Source organism: Columba livia, chromosome 9 (assembly GCF_036013475.1).
Source record: "Columba livia isolate bColLiv1 breed racing homer chromosome 9, bColLiv1.pat.W.v2, whole genome shotgun sequence".
Taxonomy (NCBI): Eukaryota; Metazoa; Chordata; class Aves; order Columbiformes; family Columbidae; genus Columba; species Columba livia.
Genome location: NC_088610.1, coordinates 7,758,121 through 7,778,416, shown reverse-complemented (window position 1 = coordinate 7,778,416; position 20,296 = coordinate 7,758,121). Strand labels below are relative to the sequence as shown.

Below are 20,296 nucleotides of genomic sequence, written 5' to 3'. Positions count from 1 at the left end.
CTCATTATTTTATATGTAATTATATGAAGAATTTCAGATCTCTAAGTTATGTCAGTTATTGGTTAAAATCAGCTCCTTAAGACAATAAGGGAGCTATTCAAAGATTCAGTTCTCAATGTAAACTCACGGCAGAAGGTGGCATTCCTCCAGGGAAGAAGAGTCACGCCCGCTGCCTGGCATGCGTCTGCGTAGGCCTCCAGAGCAGCACACAGGACCTCCTGGCCACCATGCAGGGCACAAAGGTCATAGAAGCAGGTCTCAAAGTAGCTCTGGGGGTTGATCACGGCGTGGCAGCTCTCAAAAGAGCCAGGCCTGGCAGTCAGTATGCCACAGAACTCGTCCGATCGGTAGAGCGTCTCCTCTTCTGCACTGCAGGGTGGGGGGGCTTCGGGGACACCGCAAGAGGTGTCTCCGTCTGGGACCTGCCAGCTCTCCCCAAGCTCATTGGTGTTTGCAGCTTGCTGCCCGTTGGGCATCATGTAATCGTCCTCTCCCCGGTTGTTGAAGTTCCCGCACATGCCACAGGTCAGGTTGAAGTAGGTGGTGGGCACCTTCACCTCCACCGAGTGGTCAGTGTCGTAGGACACTATGAGGTTGAAGTCTGTCTCCAGGACGATGTAGCGGCCGCTCCTGCTCACCGTGATGGCACCTCCCGCTGCGTTCACCGGCAAGGTCCGGCGCACATTGTTCACCTGGGGCAAACACACCACAGTTGACCCTGCACTTGTCCCTGGCCTCCCTGCGGTTTCCTACCCCACGGAAATCAGCTGCCAGTTTGGGCACGGCAAACCAGTGCCGGTGATGCCTTCACACCCAGGCGCCCCCCCTGTGGCTTGCAGAGCCGTGTCTGTACTCTGCACTCGGCAGGGGCCTCTGTTCAACTTGGGCCACATTCCCCATTGGACTCTTCCAGCTTCAGACACTCCAGAAAGGAAAAACAAAGTAACCCACAGGCTTCAGGGAAACCCACCCAAGTCTGGGAAAATGGACATGTCTGGTACACACCAGGCCCTGCCAAGAAATGCCCACACTGCCTTGCTGCCATGCCATGCTCGTGCCAGACCCACTGCCTACCAGCACTTGGCTCGTCTCCTCCTTGACCATGGTGATGCGCTCCCCGTAGACTTCAACCACGACCTCGCGCACATAGGACACGCTGGTGCTGCCACGATGCTCGTTCATGGCCTCGACATTGAAGTAGGGCAGGGAGGTGGTGTTGGAGCACACTTTGGCCAGGGTGTAGGTGCAGGTGCCCATGAAGTTGTGCGTCACCTTGTCAAAGGTGTAGTAGTGAGGGTCACCGTGCACGTGGCAGATGCCGTAAGACTGTTCGAGGCACTCAGGTTTCCCATTCTGCACGCCACAGTACTGGCTGGCAGGGCATGAGGCACTGGAGCACTGGACTTTGCTTCCCCGCGCAGGACACGTGCACTTTAAAGAGCAGGTGTTGTCGGCCCAGAACTCTGAGCCCACGGGGTAGTGCTGCCCGTTGTGCCAGCATCCACACTGCTGGCTGGGCACGCATCGGTCATTGTAGAGCAGGTACCCGCTGTCACACACACATCCCTCCACGCACGGTTGGCTGCAGTTGTAGGGTGCTAGTGGGTCAACACAGGTGGCAGGGCAGGCCGCAGCACAGGGCTCGTAGTGAGTGTTGGCAGGGCAGGTTAGTGCTGTGAAATGAAAGATACACCTATTTATCAATCCTTTTCAACTACTAAGTATTTTATTTTGTTTTGTTTTTTAATAGCATATTCTGTTTTGGCTTGAAATATTTGAATACATCCTGGATTTCTGAGGCAGTTTGATGCATAGATTTTTTTTCTTCCCAAGGACTCAAGTTTAGGCATAGCTTCTTCTGAAGGTAAAGAACCCTCTAAGTCAAATGTCCCTGACACACTTAATACCCCTGAAGAAAAATATAGGTACACTAGAGGAATTAAAAGGAAAACCCTCTAATTCTATTTTAAGATGAACTAGACAGTATTTTAACCTTTCATCTGAAGTAGCTTAACTATTTTCACTAGAATCTTCCCAAAGGAATCAAACTGAGGACTATAAGTAATCCTGAAATCTTTATCGTGATCAGTCAAGATTCACAATGTTATATGAATTCCAAATGTGTCTTGTAATGCTTTGTCTTCAGGAAGTACTAATTATACCTTCCTGATAAGTGGTAATTTCTTTGATACTTACGGCAGAAGGTTGCATTTCTCCACGGTGTCAGCTGGACTCCTGCAGCTTGGCACACGTCTGCATAAGCCTGCAGGTTTTGACAGAGGGCTTCATTGTTCAGATGAAGCTCACAGAGATCATACTGGCAGGATGAAAAATAACTTTGTGGATCAATTACGGAGTGGCAATTCTGGAATGGACCACTGGGATCTGTGATCAGACCACAGTATTCATTGCTTTGGATCATATCTTTTTCATCAGCAGTGCAGTTTGGAGTATGGCCATCATCTGGCAAGCACCTAGTGCAAAAAAAATGTAAGAGAAAATTAATCGATTAACTTTAGATGCACTGGCATCTAAGATGTTTTTCAAATCACATCTAACAAAACTACAAGGCTGTCCCCAGGCTAAGTATGATGTATTTTAAAACTCTACATTTCAAACACTTAGGATAGAAATTCAGATTTTGATATGATTTCAATATTATGAGCTTTGAGAGGCCTGGAAGAAACCCAAATATTTATTTTGGCATTAAGTCAAGCTTTCTATGCAGAAGGTACCTAGGAAGGGCACACAAAAAGTAAAACCATTCAAAGTCAAAACTTTCCTATCATTAAGTAATATATTGTGAAAGTGTAAAATAAACAGTAAAGTATCTCAGAAGAGTTCAAACAAAATCTTCAAGTATTAGCATTAATATACTATAATAATAACTGAAATCTTAGTGGACATCTGCAATGATTTATTCACATCTTCTCTTTCAAAGCACAGTTACATTTGCTGTGAAACTTTATCCAGATTAAGTAAGTACACTGATAAGAATATATTTTCTCTCATGTGCCTGAAATTTTTGGCCCACAAACAACAGCTGCTTAAAATACTGGTCACTGCATAAGCAACAGCTAAGGCCTAACATCCTGGTTGGAGTCCTACCTGGAGTCGTTGTAAACCTGCCAGCTGTTGCCAAGGTTGGCTGAGTTTGTTTCCATCTCTCCATCTGGGTTAAGAAAGTCATCTGCTTTGTCCCCATTATAATTTCCACATATTCCACAAACTTTAGACATATAGGTACCAGGAAGAGTGATTTCTACTCTGTGATTTCCATCAAACTTGACCTTCAGCCCAAAGTCGGTAGTAACCACAACGTACTGCCCACTGAGGGAAATACTGACACCTTGTGCCAGGGTCAGAGGGACCACCTGGTTGACTCCATCAACCTGCAGGCACAAAGAAAGACAATCATTGTAATCACTTTAAAAGAAGTATTTTTAACGGTGACACTCTTAGATCACATTCCTATATTGAGCATAGGACTTGCACAGTATGCAGTAAGAATCCACATTGTGTTAAGTATTATTTAACATGAATGTTGTATATGGGCACATAATGTAGGGCCTTGAGGCTCTAATAATGTAACGACATACTTTCCAAGTGCAGTGAAAATGAGCCTGATGAACCAGACCCAGCTGGAAAAAGTCCAAGTCTTGGCTTGGTTTGTCAGCAGTAACTGCTTACTGACTTACCTTTTATTTTGGATCAAAAAATATTAAAAAAATATAGTTAAAATGGATTTGCAGAAAATTTTCAGGATTGGATGAATCTTGAAAAAGATTATTTTTGTTTCTTCCTCTTTCTCTTTTAATTTTCACATTTGAAAATCCAGACAATAAGCTCACAAGTAAAAATTTTAAATTCAGTTAAAATTTACTAAAATTAACCTCTACTTTGAATACTAGTTCTTATTACATATGTGAGAAAGTTTGATTTACTTAGAAACATATGTATAATAGCAATAGTAGATACAGGGGAAATGTATAAAATAGAAGCTTTTGGACAAATGTGGATATATAAGTTTATTGTGTTTCTAAAATCAGGTGGGAAAAAATCTCAGTGTACATTTAAACCTTTGTCTCCTGTCACATAAAGCACTGTATGATTTTCTTATAAGGAGGGTGGTAAAGAAGTAAGGTGAACTATTCATTTATTGGTGATTTGACTCAAACATGTCTGCTGTCTTGGCCCTTTCTAGAAAGGAGCCATACGAGTGCCTTAAAATACAGTAACTGGCCAAATGACACAATCAGTGTGAGGAGCATCATCAGATTGTCACTCTAGGACTCCCTCATCTGTATGTGCTTTATGGTAAATGCCAGGAGTTAAGTGAAGATAGCAGTGATATAGGATAACTAGAAAACAGGTGGACAAGCAGCTTTACAAGCTGCCACACAGGATTGGGAAATAATCACCAGCACGGACTTGGTTAATGCAGGTCATTTTTATTCCCTGAAGCAGACCAAGAGTGAGCATAAGGTGCGAGCTATAAAGGTAGGCTAGCCCACCAAGCCCAGCTGGAGTGTCAGCTCTAATCCTACCGTTGAGCAACACTGCCCAAAATTTTCACCTATATTTTCAGTCCTGAAATTCCAATGTTTAAGAATTCCACACTACTACTCATAAATATCTGACTGCCCTCCAAATATCACTAGGTATGCTGGAAATTGGTAGTCATTGTACAACAACTTCTTCATTCACACTGTGAGTAACAGATGATCAACTGATGGGCTCTAGCCTTACCTTAACAACTCTGTTTTGACCCAGATTAATCCTGTAGCCATACACATCAATGTCCACGTATTGGACATAGGACACGCGAGTGTTGCCTCCCCTGTGCTCGTTGGCTGCTTCCACGTTGAAGTAGGGCAGCGAGCTGTTGCTCTCACACAGCTTGGAGAGGGTGTAGGTGCAGGTGCCCATGAAGTGGTGGAGCTGGTTGTCAAACGTGTGGTAGTGAGGGTCTCCTTCCACCACACAGGTGCCTGACAGTGGAAAGACCAGAGGAAACGTTCAACCAAGCCCCTCCTGCCACCTCTTCTCCCCTTCCCACCTCGCACAAAGAACATCAGCCCCATGACTGGTCTACTCTGCTCACCTAAGATTGGTATGGGTGCTGACGGTGTGGTGGTGACAGTTCCTGGTGTTGTAGTCACATTGCCTATGGAAGAGACAATAGTACAACAAATCAATCCAGACCAGCTCTTTTTCAAGACAGAAACTGCATTGACTCCCAGAAGAATCATGACATTCGTCAAGCTGCCCTTCCCTAAGCTGAGCCCTGCATGATGCTGCTTGTCAAATGTGTAATAGTGAGGATCCCCGTGTATACTGCAGATTCCTTCTGGAGACAGGAAAAAGGAATATGTTCTCATTAACACATGGATACATCCAGAAAAGTCACCTCATACCTTCATTGTGCAGTGGGAAAACACAGTAACCCCTATTTTATAGATTACATGTGAAAGAACTGAAACAGAAATGACAGATTTATATGGCATAAGTAATTACATAGACAGGTACCCAAAGAAATTAACTGAAGCAAAAAAGCAGCGTTGGTAGTAAAAAATTTTGATGCCCTTCTAAAACTCATCGAGTAGCATATGTGATTGGCTAAAGTTACCTGTCACAGGACGTGGCGTAGATTCTGTTGGTGTAGGTGTTGGTGGTACAGGGGTAGGGACAGCTTCTGGTAGTAAAAAAGACCAGGCAATACATTGAGTTATTACATTGCAGGGTGAATGCAACATACACACCAACATACATGAATTTCCACTTATTCTTCAAGAGCATAAAGTTAGAAGTTTTTTGTTGAAACAAGTGGAACCACCTGTGTTCAAAAACTATGATGTGTGGGTCTTTTGAGTGCTAAGGGAAGCTCATCTGATCGTTAGCTTGGTGACAGTGACTGAGCTTGTACCGGTGTGCTTTTCTGGAGCTGGAAGTGTATTTGCAACTGTATATGTGACTCCCTCTGGTGTATATGTTAAGACATGAAGGTCATACTGTCTGCAAGTGTTGGCAGGTCTGGGAGTGAGTAGCCTGCCAGCAGATGCCATATAACGGAAAAAAAATAACTCTCAGGGCACTGGTGGTTTCTAATCAGAGAGTTTTGTTTTTTCTTCAAAATGTTATTTATTTCTAAAGAATGTGATGGCTGTAAGAGCTTTCTGCTGACAGACACAACAAACAATTGTGTTTTGGAGTCTCTCCTCCTACCTGCTCCTCCTTGCTAACAAATATTAGCATCCTCTCCACCTACTCTTTATCCATCACAAAGATTTCTTCTAAAAGAAGTAGTTCTCTTCGTGTACTTGTATGTGTGAGCTAGTAACACCAGGGTGAGTATTCTTTCAATGTCATGTTCGTTCACCTGGTGACGTGTGAATAAGTGATGGATCTGAGTCTCTGTAAGTACAACAGACTGACTAAACCCTTCAGAGCACTCATGCATTCACACCTGTCCCTATGCAGAGCAAAGAACAACTCTGCATTCAGGTACTCTCCTATTGTACCCTTGTGAGCCCTCCACTGTGCACTGAGTGTGCGGTAACAGTCAGTGTACAAAGCGATAACCAATTGATTCATGGAGAACAAACCTTTCCAACCTATTTATAAATGCACTATAGCTATATAATCATCCAAATGAATCCATAATTAAAGCAGATGGTCTTCCGTATTACTGACACTGCTAACAACATTATTTATAGGGATTAAGTTGTAATACAGAAAACAAGTCATATGAGAACAAGTTAGAGATTTTTGAATAATGATGAAGTAATGCATCCTACAATGGTACTGCTTTTGTGCTAAACATGATTCCAACTCATCTGGATGTGGAGGTTTTGCAAGGTACATATGATTATAATTTGGAAGAAGCCAATAGACTTCACATAACTTGAAGTCTAGTGTATAATGATCAATCCTTGCACAAAATTATCCCATTCGCTTAATGAGCTCTAACTTCAAAGCCAAAGATATTTGTTAATGACCTGCCTGTAAAATGGGATCAGCTCCTTTGCATGCACTGGATTCTTGTACACCTGTTTCTCATATGCTCATTTCTTCATACCCAGTTCCCTATGCCAGTGTAAATGCAGTTTTTGCATATCTAGCCCAGAATTACTATTTTTGCTCTTTCAACATTGGTGAAAAATTCAGGAATTCTGATAATGGCTGTATTCCAACAGTGGATAGTTCCCAACAAGCTTTATGTTAATTTTGTTGTAGAACTAGGGAAAAAAACAACAGCAAAAAACCCCAAAACCAAATCAACACAAAAAACCAAACCAAACCAAAACACCTACAAAAAATGCAAACAAAACCCCTCAAACCAACCAACCAAAACAAAAACCAAACCACCACCACCAACCCAAACAAAACAAACCAACAAATGAACAGAAAACCCAAAACAAAAACAACAAAATCAAACAAAACCCACCAAGACAGAAGAAAACCTTTTCCTAAGATTACTGTCCATTGAGATCTAAGGTGAAGGAGTCATCATAACCTAAAGACTGCCCATTAAAGTTGCCTTGGAAGCCAATTTTTCATGGGACAAATGGGCATATATTTGTTTTTTTAATGAGTTTTGTTAAAATGTCTATTCCATTAAACATTCTTGCAGAAACAAAAGAAGATTGGGAGGACTTTGGCTTTTACCAGGCCTAATGATACACTTAATTTTCATCATACTCGTAGTCATACAGTTGAACAGAGGGAGGAGCACTTTCCTCTTGTGCCTTGGAATTACATTAGTGCACCATTAGTGCACATTCACCATTGGCTGAATCTTGTGCTAACACACCTGGGAAAATGAAGAACTGGCTCCCTCTAGCCCTTCCTCCCAAAGGCCCCAAGTATTTTTCACAGGATTTTAAAGAAAATCATATGTCTGAGGGTATGGACCTGAATGGAAATCCTCATCCTTGCTAGCGTAAATGTGAAACATTTTATTGTCATTATATGAGTAACATTTCACAGAGAGCAAGGCCTATTAAGACCTAATGACACTTTATATATCATTTTCAGGAAATTTTGTGTTCAGTTCACATTTCACAAGTGTTGCATGCTTGCCAGTAAAGATGGGCTGAAACTGTAATTCACTCCCAGATCCTAGTCATCCACAGCTCATGCCAGTCTTGGCTGATTTGTTACAGGATCAAGAATCAAGCTCAAATTGCCGACTCGTGGTCAGAGCTGGTAGCGCAATTCAGCTTTATGGACTCGCCATTATCTCTTTTTGTGACATTTGGCAGTGCTGTGTATTTGCTGAGCTTGTAAGAACTGAGATTTGCTGTAAAATGCCGATTAGAGCATTTAATCTGGAATCCGAGACTAATGTGCATAGCCTCGACTGGGTTTAGAGACACTCTTCAGACTTAAAATGAAGATAAATTTTGCTAGACCTTGTGAAAATGGTCACGTTTGTAGAGAAAGGGATAGCTTGTCCTCAACATTTGAGGTGGTGAGAAGAAATTTGGGAAGAAACTACAGTGTTCAAAGATAATGTTCAAACAAAGCAAGCGGTAAAGTTTTTGCCATTTCTCTTTTGTGTTGTGAAGTTATGAGGGGTTTATCTGTTTTATCTGGATTTGAGTAACGGTCAACAGCTTAAACAGAGATGAGAAAGGAGTATACACTAAGGTGCAAATATAAACTTACCACAGGGTCCATCCCTTACTCTCACATTGTCCAGTGCTGTATCCCCATACTCTGTCAGTCCTCGGACAGCCTCAAAAATTACCTAGGCAGGGCACAAAGTGAATCACTACATCAGACTTGCTTAGTCAAACACGAGACTATTTCCCTTAACATGTTTTCAAAATATTATTTCTGGTCTGTCTCCAAAGGCATCAAGTAAGCTGAGGCTATAATAGTTTTCCTAGCTTCCCTCAGAATCCTGTAATAAGGTAAGGACTTCAAGAAACATTGCCCTCTGTTTTACTGACTGCTAAATGATTAATGACAGTTAGTTGTTTGGATTCTACAGAGTTCGATGTAAGCAGCATCCCAGAGTATAAACCGTAACTCACAGTGGAAAAATCTGCATTTAGCTAAGACACCTAATGTTGTTGACTGAGTGATAAAGGGAAGAGAAAGGGAGAAAAAACTAAATACATTTCACCCCCTAACTAACAGCACCAGTAAAAACCAGGGGACTGTTTCTTTCTTCTCTTAGTTCATTGGCACAGAGCATGAAGGCCATTACATTTACAAAATATAGACCATGCAAATCTGGGTTATATTTTCTAGCTTACAAGCACAAACTTTTGCAGCCTGCAAGGGGAGAACAAATGCTGACACCGTACAAAGAATTTTATTCTGAAAATGTATTACCTTTATTGTTTGCTGTGTTGGAAAAGTGTGAGTGACAGCACCATAGGTCCACAAGGAACTCTGATTTCCCTTCCGACTCCACACCACAGACTCTCCTGTGCTGTCTTGGACAAGCACTCTCAGCTCATTCATCTCTTCTGACCCAAACATATAGTACCAGAAGTCTATGCATATTTTTTCAGAAACGAAAATATTTGGGCTCTCAAGCCTGTTAGTGTCGAATGGGACCAGATTACTTCCTTCTTGGTAGATGAAATAGCCTTCTGCAGAGTGAAAAAAAATTAAAAAATGTTGAATTTTTTCACAAAAAGCAAAGTAAATGGTGTTTGGAATTTACATTGCCATAGTTAGCACCATGTAGTTACCCAAGCTGGAACGTGAGCTGGAGAGAAAAGCAAATATACCCCCTCTCACACAAACAGTTGTTTTGGGATCACAAATAAAGATGTAGGCCTCTTTCAAGAGACAGCACCTCCAAACACAGTGCCACACTGATCCATTGTTCAGTTTCCTCTTTCCTCAAAGGAAAATAATGCAATGTGCTATAGACCTATTTGCAGCAAATACTTTTTTTCTAGAGGTTTTGGTCTCAGGATCTGCAAATCCCTAGCACAAGGAGAACTTCAACCCATCAACATCTGTTTTTGTCTCAAAATGGAAGGGACAGAATGCAATGCAGGTATTTCCATGAAAATAGTTAGGTTTGACCTTATGAAAAGGAAGGAAACTTTTCGAAATTCAGAAACTCACAGCATTTCTTTTAGGATTTGAAATGCTTTGGTCTGAATTGGTTCAATATGAGAACACATTTTGCTTTACTAGGGCTGAAGTTTTTTGCTTCCCATGTGGTAAGATCAAAGCTACATTTCCCCAGTGAAAATAAATTCTCTCCATCTGACTATGGAAAGGAATCAAAAGAAATGCATGACCATTTTTGTATGCTAAAGTATGGCTCCACACAGCCTCTAACATTCAGTCATATGTTTTAGTTGGCAAGAATGTGTAAGTCATATTTAAAGTTATATGGTCTGTGTCAACTGAAAAAGCAAAACGTAATTTTTTGTGTGAATCCAAATTAAAAATACTTCTTCTTTCAACAGGCAATTTTAATTTTTATTATCAAAATACTAAAAATGCAGAAAATTATTTAACAAAAATCCCAACTAATACTGTTCTAATCTGCTTACTAACTGAGTCTGACAGCAGCTGACCTTCCAGTCTTGGGATAATTACAGAAAGCAGCATGACTGCAGACTGATCCTCCCTAAATGGATCTGCTAGTACAAGGATAGCAGTTCAAACAGATAGAGATGGAGCCGTACTAAGCACACATTTGATGAAATGACCACATTAGACCCCAGTTTTTCAATCGCATATAGCTAAGGACAAGCTTTTTAAAGATATTCTTTAATTTCTTCTGCTTTTTCCACTGATAAAGATTTCCAGCCCATAACAGGGCAACCCAGTTTAATTTACTCATACCTGACATAGTGAAAAGTCAAAGACAGGTGTCAGCATGAAACAAAACTGACACACTTCAAAGGGCTTCATGAATCTATCCCTCTTTCCAGGAAAGAAAAATAAATGTAGTCAAGCTGTCTTCCAAAGGAAATCAACAATGCCACAACCAAGCACTTACTTCCATCAGGATAGTCTGCATCAGGGCCCGTTCCATCAGTTGGAGTGTCGTGCTTGGTTCGTATCCACAGTCCCTGGTTGACATTGCAAGGTTGGGTCCAGTCACAAAATGGTCTTGAGTTGTTGTTAAAATCACATCTGGTGAGGTAAGCTGAAATACAGTACATGAAAGTAAGGAAGAGGAGCTAGTATGTTCAAAATGTGCCTTGGATGTCAACAGCACTAATGACATGCAGTTACCTGTTTCAGGATCCCATGTTCTCAGGCCACCAGTTGGTCTTTGCTTGATCCTGCCAAGAAAAACAACACAATGAAGCACTTGTGGAATTAGTGACTCAAAAATTGTTTAAGAAAGAATGTCTGGGGTGCCAACACAACTTCGGGTGTTTCACTGAATAACTGAATAGACCCAGGGTTTCATTAATGTCTGACTCTTTTTTTCCTGTATTTACTTATTCCTTCATGAGGAAGCTCTGAGAGCTTCCGTTCTTCATCTTTGGAAGGATCCTCTGCTCTGTACCCCCCTGAACTGAAAGAAGACTCTCCTAGGTACTGAAGGGATGGATGGATGCAGCTCAGCTCAGACAATACCAGTATAATAGCAAAGACTTGCTATTAACTTGCCCATGGCATTGTCATTCCCACTGTTGCAAAGTGTATAAATGCCAGTAAACTAGTGTACTGAGTAGCTCTGTTATTTGTTGGAAGGCTATATATTTCCTTTAACCCCTGCAAATTTCTTCATGACACAGAGCTGTCATCTCGTTCGGCTCTTTTAATTTACCCTGAAAATGCTGAGGAACAAAAGCAGTTACAAACGCATATTACTTGTGGTGCTACACAGTCCTGCAGGGATGAGTTGACACAAGACCAACATCTCACCGCAGATCACAGCATAGATGGCTATGCTCTTTGGGTATTTTACATAGGGAAGGAATTTCCAGGACTGCAAGTCTACAATAACAATTTTTTACATGCTCTGGAAGTGGTCCACAGTTTCAGGATGCAGGATTCAGTTCCAGCCTTTGTGCTGCACCCACCTTAATTATCCTTATTGCACTTGACATAGTATAGAGAATCTGTCCTTAAGTGAACGCACCACAGTGAATGTCCCCACTGCCCCTCAAAATCTAAGCAATGACATTTAGAGAAACTAGGGAGATTAGGAGCAAATACCTCACAATCCGTTCATCAATTAAATGCAGCAAGTAACGTGAAAACAGATTGAGCTATGGCTAAGGAGGAAAGAGAATATGTGAAGACAGATAAAGAAAATTTTCTTCGTTGTTCCTTCATGGATTTCTTCTTCCATAAGAAAGAAAAAGCTGTGAAAAGTTGCCACTTGATCTCTACACAGTGCTGTCTTTAAACTGTTACACATCAGGCAAGTCCTAAGGCAAAGGTTATCGTAGGTATATTCAGAGCCGAAACTGCTTCATAACTACTGTGGATATTTTGTCAAGATCTCTCCTCTTCAGATGTGTCATTAGAAATCTATGTGTTACAGATTTCTTACAAAGACAGGAGTCAGCACAGAATTAGGCAACCACAAAATTCAATTATTTCTCTTTTTTTTTTTTTTGTTTTGTTTTGTTTTGTTTTTAAATGACATGGTTCAATTGTACAACATTCTATATTTCAAAACTGAATAAACATTCCACATTTAAAAGTGAAGAAAGGATATTTATCATTAACAGCTAGGCTTCCTGAATTAAGCTACATTCAGTACTGTGTTACTTACCCTGCAGTATTCAGCACTGAAATACAGAATAAAATCAAGGTGTATTGTAAGTGCCAGAGGGTTCCCATGCTAGAAAACAGAATCAAGTCTTCTGTGTGGTACAGTTTGCATTGTAATCCAGCAGCTACACTCAGACAGGAGTAAATGAGGATGACCTTACAGAAGCAGAAGTATATATTGACCAGAGGGTGGAGGCGATTATAAAAATCTGTCTAAACATGTATCAGTTATGTTCCCTGGGTTATCTACCCCAAGAAAAGCACATACAATCAGAAAGCTCATGTTCTCTACCGCTTACTTTGGCAGCCTTAGTTGTTTCCTGGATAAATTGATTTGATTTAGGCAGTTTTTGTTGCTGCTGTTGCATATTTTAAAAGTCCGCAATTTTAAAGGGAGTTTTTCTCACATTGATAGCAAGACAACTTTCTTCATTTCAAACCTCCTGTGCAGCTTTCATTGCTAGTATAAGTGAGATTTCTCATATTGATTGAATTTTCTCCCTTTCTGAAACTAGCATTCACCAGATGAGATAACAAGCTTTCAATTTCCTCACAACAGTCAGTTGCTGTGGGCACAATTCAGAAACTTGCTGAAATATTATTGCTACCTAATTGCCCCTGATTAAAAAGAAAAGAAATATTTTCTGGGCTGCAATGAAGCCTCTGTTGGTTGTTGACACAGGAAAAGCAGAAAAGTAGGTGCATCGTTTCCACTGCCACTGTTCTGTTCCTTTGTAGCTTTCCTTGCACTGGGGTCTGCAAAGAAATCGTTCAAAGTCAGTCAAATTCCCTATGCCACCTGTATTTAATAAGTCATGAGAATCAAAGGAGTATCAGAAAGTATACAGCATTTTCCTGCATTGCCTGGAAACCCCAAACCATGGCTCCTTTTTTTTTCTAAAAGGAGGATGTCTCTGGCAGTGGGGTTTTCTGGAAAAGTGGCCTCTTAGTTACAATGACTTTCACTTTGTGATTATATTCCAATGATTAAGGTCATGAAGGTTTCATAATTTACGTCTGAAATTTCTTCAACTCCATCCACAAAAGTATTTTCACTTGATATTAACAAATAACTGAGGAGGTTGCTTACAGAAACAAGACAAACAAGGAAGGATCAAGGGATGCTAAGCAGAAACAGATATTTTTCAAGTTAGGTGTTAACTGCTGTGTTGAGAGTGGGCCTGTGGCTACATTCTGCAACAAGCCCCACATGAGCCCCTCCAAAGCCAAAGGGTGGATGTTGACTTGACTGGTAATCATCCCTCTCCGCTAAAAACTCCTTCCTGGGAAAACATGTATTTTTGCAATCCATTAACCGAGAAGAGGATTTCTGTGATTTAGGGACAAGAGAGACTCATTCCCCACACAAAACTGTTGACCACACTTTTCCAGTTCTGTTGAGGAGAACTCAGTGTGAAGATTACAAGTGACCTTCAGATAAAAGTTGTGTTGAGCACACTGCATTTTCAGCAGGGGTGCTGAGACGATTGTCCAACAAGTGGTAATCTGGGCAACAGCTATCCTTAGCACTGTAATGGGTAGCAAGGGGCCCTCCATGTACACACATGCTTTCCTTCCACAGAAAATTTAGGGATTCCTCATGAATCTGGTGCTGCTTTGTATGATTCTGACAAGAAGATGTGAGTCCATCTTGGAAAGAAAGCAACCCTCTGGTAAATCTGCCCAGCCAGATGATGCACTCTCATCGACCCCTCCACACCCACGACAAATATGCACCATGAACACTCCTGTCAATTGAACATGGTACGCTCTCCAGCCATGCTATGTGACCTTTTCTGTCACTTTGTCATTCCTGTTTAATGCTAGCTCAGGTACTCTGTGAAATGTGAAACGGAGTACTGATCAGGGCTTTTCAGCAAGGGACAAATGTTAATAAGCTGGTTTACATAGAGGAAGGATGACAAGGAAATGACTTGCGGTTTGATTCCAGTGAGATGTGACAGCTCTCCTGCATTTCTGACAGTCAAATTGATCACCTTGCATGCCTACTGCTTCTCTTCTCCATCTGCACACTTCGTATCCCTTGAAGACACCTGGATGACACTGCCATTTGTAGAAAAATACTGGTCTGGACTGCACGGCAACCCAAGGAAGAAGAAAAACAGCAGCGCTTAATTTCTGATACGATGAAGCTAAAATTCTTTTCCAAGGAAAGGCAGCTGCAGACAATCCTACAATGAAGTTATGTTTTTCTTCTGCCTTAAACCAAGGATGCAAGTGATGCATACCTGGCAGCTAATCCCTACGACTGGTTTCCTAGTGCCCTGTACTGCTGTGTTGCTTTTTGAAACCAGACACCAGATTTTGCCCCATCTGCAGCCAGTATTAGAAATTCTCCTCAGCTGCTCCCTGTTGACAAGGTACACTGAGGCTCCTCATGGGAACTAATTGCCTTTAGGTTACACAAACAGATTTCCCACACAAAATCAGCAGAAGATGCCAATTGTAGGTTTTGTCACTGAGAAGTGTGACATACAACATCCCCAAAAGGACAGAGATAATACCACATACAACTTCATTTCTGGCTAGTGGTCAGAAAGGGGCTCTTAAACAGAGTCTATTTTTTCTCTTTTTCATTTTTGCAGGATGAAGTTGTTTCTCAGGAGGCAGGATCAGCCTGAAACCACCACAAAGGGACAGCACAGTGAAGACAACCAAAAAATTGTCCCAAGCAAGAAAAATCAAACAGTAAAAGAATCAAACTCAGCAGTTACCCCATTTTAGCGTGTGCTTTTGCTGCGCTGTTATTCTAGCATATGTGATGGTCCTCAAGTGCCTAAATCTGGTTACTTCATTTTCTTGAGTCCATGTGTTCTCCGATGAATAGCAATTGAACTTCACCATGTTGCTGGTGCTCAGTCTGTGGTATTGTGATCAGTAGAAAGCTGGGGAGCTCAGCAAGCTTAAAAAACAGGGAAAATTATACAAAACCTTTTTCTCCTAAGCCATAGATTTGGGGCTAGTTGATCTTCAGTGACACTATGGGAGACTGCTCTGCTGCTACCTAGAGCAAAGCAGAGAGGTCACTGGCTGATATGAAATACACTCACAGCACATGTGTATCCCAGGACTTATTCTGTCTGAGACTATATCTAGACAACACTTTAACTGGATTAACTAAATAGCTGTTCTTAAATGGCAGAATTCTGTGCAAATTCTCTAAATTTGAAATACATCAGGTTCAATAAATTTCCACATAAAAACTAAACATCATTACCTGATTTTCAGACAATATGAATGTATCTCATTGGGCTTTGCACAGATATAACTGCATTGGGGTTTTGTATTAGTTTTAGTTAAACTGATAGAATTTGCGTGAGTAAAAGGATCCCTGTGTCATTTCTATCCAGTTAATTATTAAGTTCTTCCTCTGTTCTAACATATGCCTGAGTCAGCTTTTGTAACGTGTAATACCTCTGTCTCTGTTTCTGGAACTCCCAGTGCCCTCTGGGCTCCACTCAGCCGTTACTGACGTTGTGTGTGAGAAGGCACTGCCAAACCTCTGGTTCTCTCAGATATCAGTCTATGCTTGGCTCCTGTTGGAGTTATTCCCAAGTCACTGCTGTGGTAAAGCTTCACTAGGGAGCTAGGAAACAAACAATCAGCACTCATAAATCCATAACCAGATAAATTTAGATTATACAGAGGTGCAACTAATCCCACCTTTGCTCTGTTGAGTAACATGCTTTGATGGGCTGAGAAGGAAGTACACAGGTATTTCTGTTGCTGGAAACCAAATGGATGTCTCTTCGATGAGTAAAGTGTATTTATGTTCTGCTGAGTACAGGCTGGGATTGTTTTTCTAACTGCTAGCTCTCTAAACTGAAGCTTAGATTTAAAATTCAAGCTTTTTCCTGGTCTGAGAGCTGTAACAATTTTGAAAATGGAATGTAGCATTCTTATTACAGTGCAGGTGCCACACTAAAGTTTCATTCTCTTTCTTATGCTTTGAACAGTGCAGAGATAACAAATTAAAAGATAGCAGCTTTTTGGTCAGTATTGTCAGTTGTCAATTGCCTACACGTACTATATGGATAATGTATTACTAAAATAATAACTATCAAGGCCTTTCTTATCTTTGAGTTGAAATACACTCACAATGTATTTAACTTCCAACATTCCAAGGTAAGGAACATAATATTCCTCCCAATTAATGTGAGAAAGAGTTTTTGCTGGCATTCCAGCAGGTATTTGCAAACATGACACTAGTTAATCAGTTCATTAAAGCCCAGAAATTTTTCCAAGTCTGTCTATTTATAATAGATAAGATATAAATGACAGGTTTGAATATGAATTTTGGGGGCAGATCTCTGGCAGGAGGAAACTGCTGATATTTATCTCTCTAACTGCCTTATTTATGTAGCGTTGTTGTTTTTTTTTTTTTTGTTCAGTGATAATCTGATCAACTGCTTCTGGCTCACTGGAGTTTAGCAATTTTATATCTGCACCTTGATGTATTTATTGTATTTATTGGCTTGGTTCTAAGATACACCATAAACCTGTGCTGTGCAAAGACTATTCTCTAGCAGTAGTTTCAGAGGAAGAGTGGTGCTTTCTGTTTCTGTCAAAGGGTTTGTAAAACCAGGCTACCTACAAGATAAAGGATTTTCCTGTTTCAGTTCCAATATTCTACTGTAAAAGCTGGTTGTGCTGCTCCTAGTTCATTCTAGTGTGAACAAAAGGGACTCCAGGCTCATTCTCTATAACATAACTGGTACTACAGATGCAGCTGTGTTTAAAATCAGAAATCTCAGGCTTGGCTTACTGAATGCTGAAATTTGTTTGAATTTTCAGCTCACTGTTGTACACTCCTTTGAAGATGATGAAGTCTACATTGTCCCTTCCATCCTCAGCACTGTAACATCAACAAGCCTTTCACTTGCTTCAACCCCATTTTGAACAGCTCTTTGGGCCCTATCTGATTTTTTCTACAGATCCTAAATGGCCTGGTGCAGTTCTTTGCCTTCCAAGCCTGTTCCTCATGTCCTGAGTAATACTGCAAACCTCTAACCTCTTCCTGGTCATTTCAGGAAAGGTGACTTCTCCCGTCTGTTACCTCCTGGATCAGGCTACTTCCTCTCAAGGTATATTCCTAAGGTATGGTCACTTGTTAGGGCAAGAGAGCCCTCTGGGTATGCAATGATTCCTGCAATTAAGCTATTAAACTTTGTTATTGCAGTTGCTTCACAAAAAATCATAGCACAATTTCCTTTTAATGTAATTATATAGAGATGTAAAATTATAAATTACTTAAAAAATAAAGAAATTCGTCAACATGTATTCATATGACCTTTTCTGATCTAAATCCTGCACTTCTCATGACTACTGGAGGTTTGTACTGCCCTCCATTACCCAGATCACAGACACCTCTCTGCCCAGTCTACAGGAAAACCCACTGAGAGTTGACTGAGTTGAGCTTAAAAAAGGTTCAGTCTGGTGGCTCCTGCCACTTTTACAAGCGGAAAGGGATGGGAAAGTTAACCTGTTGCTCAGTCTGTCTCACATCACAAACTAAGCCCATGTTGGGCTCTAGCAAGGTATGAAGCTTATGAAATGCATTGCTGTTTGTTCTACAAGCTCTGTATGAAATGAACTAAGCTGAAATGGAGATCACTCGTGTCATTGATGGGTTCAGGGTAAGTGATCAGCATTCTGCTTTTTGCTTTGAAGTGAACTGTATTCATAAAAGAGTACTTGAGTTTTGAGCTACGCAGGAAAACAAGGATTATGTCTCAGGAGGTAAGCAGGGTTCCTTATCAGCAAAGCATTTAGGACTCTAGATCACATCTGGGTGTGTTTATATACTTATATATACATAAAAATATGTGTCAAAGTTCAGGAAATATAGCTGACCACAGGAGATGAATTTTAGTGTATGACTGTGGTTTCCTTTTCCAGAAACCAAAGACAATTGGATAGCATTTTCTGTCAGATTGAGTCTGCTCAAAGTATGACATTCTAGAAAGGATAATTGTAGTTTAATCAAGCTAAAATGCTTTGGTTTGTGTTCCGGTGGTCAAAATTCAAACTTTACACATTTCATATCTCCAAGATTCCCTCTTTGCCACTGAATCTAAAAATTATGGATAATAAAACACACATAGATGAAGGACAAGGAGTACTAGGTACCATGCCACTATAAAGGGAAATGTTGATTATTAAACAGAACACATGCATATAAATTGCTTTTATGATCTAAATTAGGAAACTATCTTTCAACCTTTAAATATGATATGCTCTGTTGAGAAAGAGTGCCCACAGCAGTGGATCTGGACCCAAGAGGAAAGCCTCTGGATATATTATCTCAGAGTTTAGTAGGTAGAGGAGGGTGGCAACGTAGACTCTCACTGGTGAAAGAATGAGCCTGAGTGAAGGATGCGACCTGGGAAATGAACACCCAACAAAGGCAGCAAGTAGTTCTTGGAAACAGACATGCTAAAGTTATTGCCAGCAAAGTCAGTGTCAATGATTTATTAGACAGCCAGTGCTTGCTGAGCATCACTGACCCATGTTGTACTGATAAGAGCAAGAAGATTAGTAGCTATTAACATGATTCAGAAAGATATTGCCATTATACTAAAATCATATATGACTCAAGAAATCTAGAAGCTTCTACAGAAATAAGTAAGCTTTGCACGCTCAACAATGCAGAGCTGGAAAACGCTTTCACTAGACTCCTGCTGTGATGCCTCATTGAGAACAGATACACCTGCCACATACAATCTTTCCTCATCTCTCTTGTGCATAGGGAAACTGAACAATAATACTGTAGTTGCAAAAGCAGATCGATAATATCAGAATATGCTACCCTTATTTCAGGATACTATGCCCACGTGTGTGATTGTATGAATAAAACTATTGCAATGCTTTGATTCATCTGGAATTATATCAGCCAAAATTCCTCAGCTGGACAGGCCCATAGCAATGCATAAAAATTGCAGAATCATACAATAATTAAAGGAGGAAAGGAACTCTGAAAGTCACCCAGCTCACAGCCTGCTTAAAGCCTAAGTAACTTCAAATTGTGATAAGTTGGTCTGGGTTTTGTCCAGTCATGATGGAAACACCATGACCTTCTGAGTCCCTCTATGATTACTGTGAATATATACCCATCAGGCAATAAGCTTATCTTCATGCCTGCATTCAGGAATGCAAACAGAAGTACCTGTAAATGTGCTCTAACCAGGAGTAATGCAATACAGAGCAGATGGACCTTTCTTTGACAGTCAAACCAGACAGAACATATGATTCACCTGGACAGTATACACTGCATCTGTGCCATGAGCAGGACTTACTACTGTGTCAAAAATTAATACTAGGCTTCAGAAATAATTTTGTGATGGCTTAATACTCACAAAGCTGACATCTCTGCTTTTTCTTCACCACCTTAAAAGTTCAAAGCCTCCAGGCCACCATCAGTTTATGTTTTCAGGTTTTCAAAGAAGTAGAATGCTTCTTTCCCTTGTTTGTTTTTAAGCAAAACACCATCTACAGACCAAAAATATCCATTTAGGCTTAGGTTTATGAAAAAAATTTCTTAAGACTAGGATCA

General features: G+C 40.7%; 1 protein-coding gene across 1 annotated transcript in view; it reads right to left on the bottom strand.

Annotated features, from left to right (window-relative positions):
- LOC102096552 (IgGFc-binding protein-like) overlaps positions 1-13,091 on the bottom strand; it is a 72,879-nt gene extending 59,788 nt beyond the window's left edge. Inside the window, exons 1-12 of the mRNA XM_065073226.1 lie at positions 12,725-13,091; positions 11,224-11,273; positions 10,985-11,134; positions 9,346-9,608; positions 8,671-8,752; positions 5,630-5,695; positions 5,105-5,167; positions 4,750-4,991; positions 3,109-3,392; positions 2,163-2,474; positions 1,075-1,693; positions 128-692 (exon numbers count right to left, since the gene is read on the bottom strand). Of these exons, the coding sequence (XP_064929298.1) occupies positions 128-692; positions 1,075-1,693; positions 2,163-2,474; positions 3,109-3,392; positions 4,750-4,991; positions 5,105-5,167; positions 5,630-5,695; positions 8,671-8,752; positions 9,346-9,608; positions 10,985-11,134; positions 11,224-11,273; positions 12,725-12,792 (2,764 nt within the window). The 5' untranslated portion in view covers positions 12,793-13,091. The remainder of the gene's footprint in view (positions 1-127; positions 693-1,074; positions 1,694-2,162; positions 2,475-3,108; positions 3,393-4,749; positions 4,992-5,104; positions 5,168-5,629; positions 5,696-8,670; positions 8,753-9,345; positions 9,609-10,984; positions 11,135-11,223; positions 11,274-12,724) is intronic.
- Between the last annotated feature and the right edge of the window lie 7,205 nt (positions 13,092-20,296).